Source organism: Syngnathus scovelli, chromosome 14 (genome assembly GCF_024217435.2).
Source record: "Syngnathus scovelli strain Florida chromosome 14, RoL_Ssco_1.2, whole genome shotgun sequence".
NCBI lineage: Eukaryota > Metazoa > Chordata > Actinopteri > Syngnathiformes > Syngnathidae > Syngnathus > Syngnathus scovelli.
The window spans coordinates 13,478,663-13,481,535 of NC_090860.1; the positions used below are offsets into that span (position 1 = coordinate 13,478,663).

General features: G+C 42.7%; 1 protein-coding gene across 1 annotated transcript; it reads right to left on the reverse strand.

Annotated features, from left to right (window-relative positions):
- Positions 1-834: 834 nt before the first annotated feature.
- cldn11a (claudin 11a) lies at positions 835-2,376 on the reverse strand. Its single transcript, XM_049740937.1, has 3 exons — positions 1,805-2,376; positions 1,535-1,699; positions 835-1,373 (listed from the first exon to the last, which is right to left on the reverse strand). The coding sequence occupies exons 1-3, from the start codon at positions 2,169-2,171 to the stop codon at positions 1,105-1,107; spliced, it is 801 nt and encodes a 266-aa protein (XP_049596894.1). The 5' UTR covers positions 2,172-2,376; the 3' UTR covers positions 835-1,104.
- Positions 2,377-2,873: the final 497 nt, after the last annotated feature.

A 2,873-nucleotide genomic window follows, 5' to 3' on the forward strand; every position in this document is an offset into this window, starting at 1 on the left:
AGACAAGTTTTAACATAAATGTTTATTAAAATAATAATAATTTTAAAAACTACTATAAGTGTTTTTTTTTTTTTTTTATAACGGCGCATCCCTTCATGCAATAAAGTTAGCCGTTAGCTTGGAGAAAACAAAGCATAAAAGAAGTGGTCTTTCAGTGAGTGGTTCTTTCTTTCCTTGGCAAATCGTCAATCGACATTCTGGCTTCCATAGTTGACGAAGCCAGGAGGGAGACGCAACACGTTCACTGACTGATTCCGTTGATGCACGGGAAGGAAGGCAGTTCACCCGTTAACTCGTTCGCGAATGGGAAAGTCACGATTCGTTCTCTCACAGATCTGTTCTACCGATGAACTGGAAATGTAAATCACTCACTCACTGATTTATTCACTCACAGATCTGTTCCGTTGGTGAACGGTAAACGTACTTCACAACTCGTTTGTCAACAGGAAGTTACGTCATTTTCTTCTTCGTTTTGTTTGACGGCAAGGTGGTACCAGCTTCAATGCGCATTACCGACACCTACTGGTTGAAGTCATATGAACTGAAAAGATCGTTCTTTTGAACGAATCGTTCACTTAGCCAACACTGACTACATTGCGGCCCTGAATTGACAACCCTGATCTATAGTAAGGCTTTCTATTTTTCAGTAAAAAAATGACCATCTATGGTAAGGCTTTTTCTTTCTTAGTAAAAAATGACCATATATAGTAATGCAAGTTTTTTTCCATTAAAAAAAATAGACCATGTATTCTAAGACTGACAAAATTTCAGACATGACTGGCATCTGCACAAATCAAACAACCAACCAGAAAACAAAGTCACATGTCATACAAATTTCTTTTTGAAAAGTTTATGATAAAAAAATCCAAAAACAAGGGTGTGAACAAAAAATAAATAACCCCAAAGAAAGTTCTTGAATTCTGGTTGAGCAAGCTGACTTAACAAAATGTCAAACAATACAATTGAAATATACTTTTAGCATATATATTTGCAAATATAAAAATGTCATTGACACACAAACATTGAACACAGTTAGTAATTAACGCGTGTCTTTCATTTGACGGATAAAAGTCAGTCCACTGAGAGAGATGACCTTTGACCTCATCAGACATGGACACTCTTGGTGTGGTTGGGAGATGACGTGGCAGCTGGCGCAGTGGCCTCTGCCTCCTTCTTGGAAAAGTAGACCCTGCCGTGGTCCTGGTACGGGCGGGACGCCGGCGATGAGGAGCAGCAGCTCAGGATGACGCCGGCCAAAAGGGACAAGACCACGCCCGCCCAGCCGGCGTACAGCGCAAAGCCGAAGGACATCACCTGCTCGTTCAGGTTCTCGCCAATGAAGAACCAGACGGTGGAAAGCAGCCCGCACAACCCTGACAAGCAGCAAGAATAACAATGGTGACGGCAGTGATAGATGACTATTGTGGTGGTGTCCCAATATTTATGGACTTGGCTAAATGTCATCAATAAGTGTTCCTAATTTTGTGGCTTCTTTTGGAGAGCGGAAAATATCAGGAGCGACGTCAAGGCTTACCGGCGATGAGCATGAGGACTCCTCCGGCGGCGGCACTCTTGTTCTTGGAATTCTGGGCGTCACTACCCAGGCGGATGCAGGGCATGGACGTGGCCACCATCACCATGGCAACCAGGCCCAAGATGGAGGCCGTGACCATCAGGGCACGAGTCACGTGGGCGTAAACTGCACAAGACAAATGAGAATGACAATCAGAGGAAATAGAATGAAAATTTGATAACCCTAATGAGCCACAATAAATTCCTCCAATAAATCAGAATGATTTTATACCAGGCAGGTCAAAGATCTGGAAGGGTAAGCAGGTCTGCATTCCGTTGGAGGCGGTGGAGGAACATTCGGCCCATGGGCCTTTGGTCCTCACAATGTCAAACATCCTGCAGGCGGACAATTGACTGTGCCTGCACAGAACAAGCCAGTCGTTGCTGGCCGTGGCGACCAAGATGCCCAACCAGCCCAGGAGGCCCAACGCAAAACCGCACAGCAGCGCACCCAACCTGGCCATCAGATTTGAGGAGGTCAAAATCCAAGCAATTAATCCAAAATGCAGCGCTGTTGTCTTGTGAGGAGTGAAACTTTTCAGAATGAGTTGATGGCTTTGTATGGAATTCGGTGAGGGAGGAGACAAACCCCAAAACATAGCCCAAACTTTTCAGTCAATCAGAGACTCATCCGTCATCACATGCACCGCCTTCAATCAAGTCAGACCCCGAGTTCGCTGCCAGGTTTGTCAACCTGAAGCTATACTGCCCCCTGCTGGCCAAAGTGGAAACGAGAGAGCCAACGTGTACTGCCAACGAAATAAATGAATAAAAAAAAAAAAATGAATCAAATAAGCAATCAAATAAATAAATAAATAAATAAAGCACACACACACACACACACACACACACACATACACACACACACACACATAAATAAATAAATATAAAAGATGAAGGTTTACCTACATGTGTAAATTTGACACAAGTTTACAAAGTGTTTTGCAAAGAATATGGTTGTTTTTTAAGACAAGGGTTTTAAATTAAGTTCTTCAAACGAGGGTTTGGGTTTCAAAGTCACATCACAACTTCTAACAGTTATAAAATTGAGTTCATAAATTCTTCTGTGCATCACCTGCCCGAGTAAATACTTTGTAGCCTTACATTTTGCCACAATTGCAGTCTTCTGTGGTATGTCTTTATTACTTTTATCTTTCATTTCTTTCAAAATGTTGCTAGAATAAGGCGGAACCCAGCTTTGAGGTCAGGGCCGCGTTGCGTGCTTGCCAAAACTAGTCCTTACCGCATCTATAACCTGAGTTTCAAATTATAAAACCTCAACCTGAGTTTGAAACCTCAAT

Coding starts and splice junctions, on each gene's coding strand:
- cldn11a (XM_049740937.1), bottom strand. CDS start 2,171: ATGTTTTGGGGTTTGTCTCCTCCCTCACCGAATTCCATACAAAGCCAT. Junction 1,700..1,804: donor CCAGATCTTTGACCTGCCTG/GTATAAAATCAT, acceptor TGTCTTGTGCAG/TTTACGCCCACGTGACTCGT. Junction 1,374..1,534: donor AGTCCTCATGCTCATCGCCG/GTAAGCCTTGAC, acceptor GCTGCTTGTCAG/GGTTGTGCGGGCTGCTTTCC.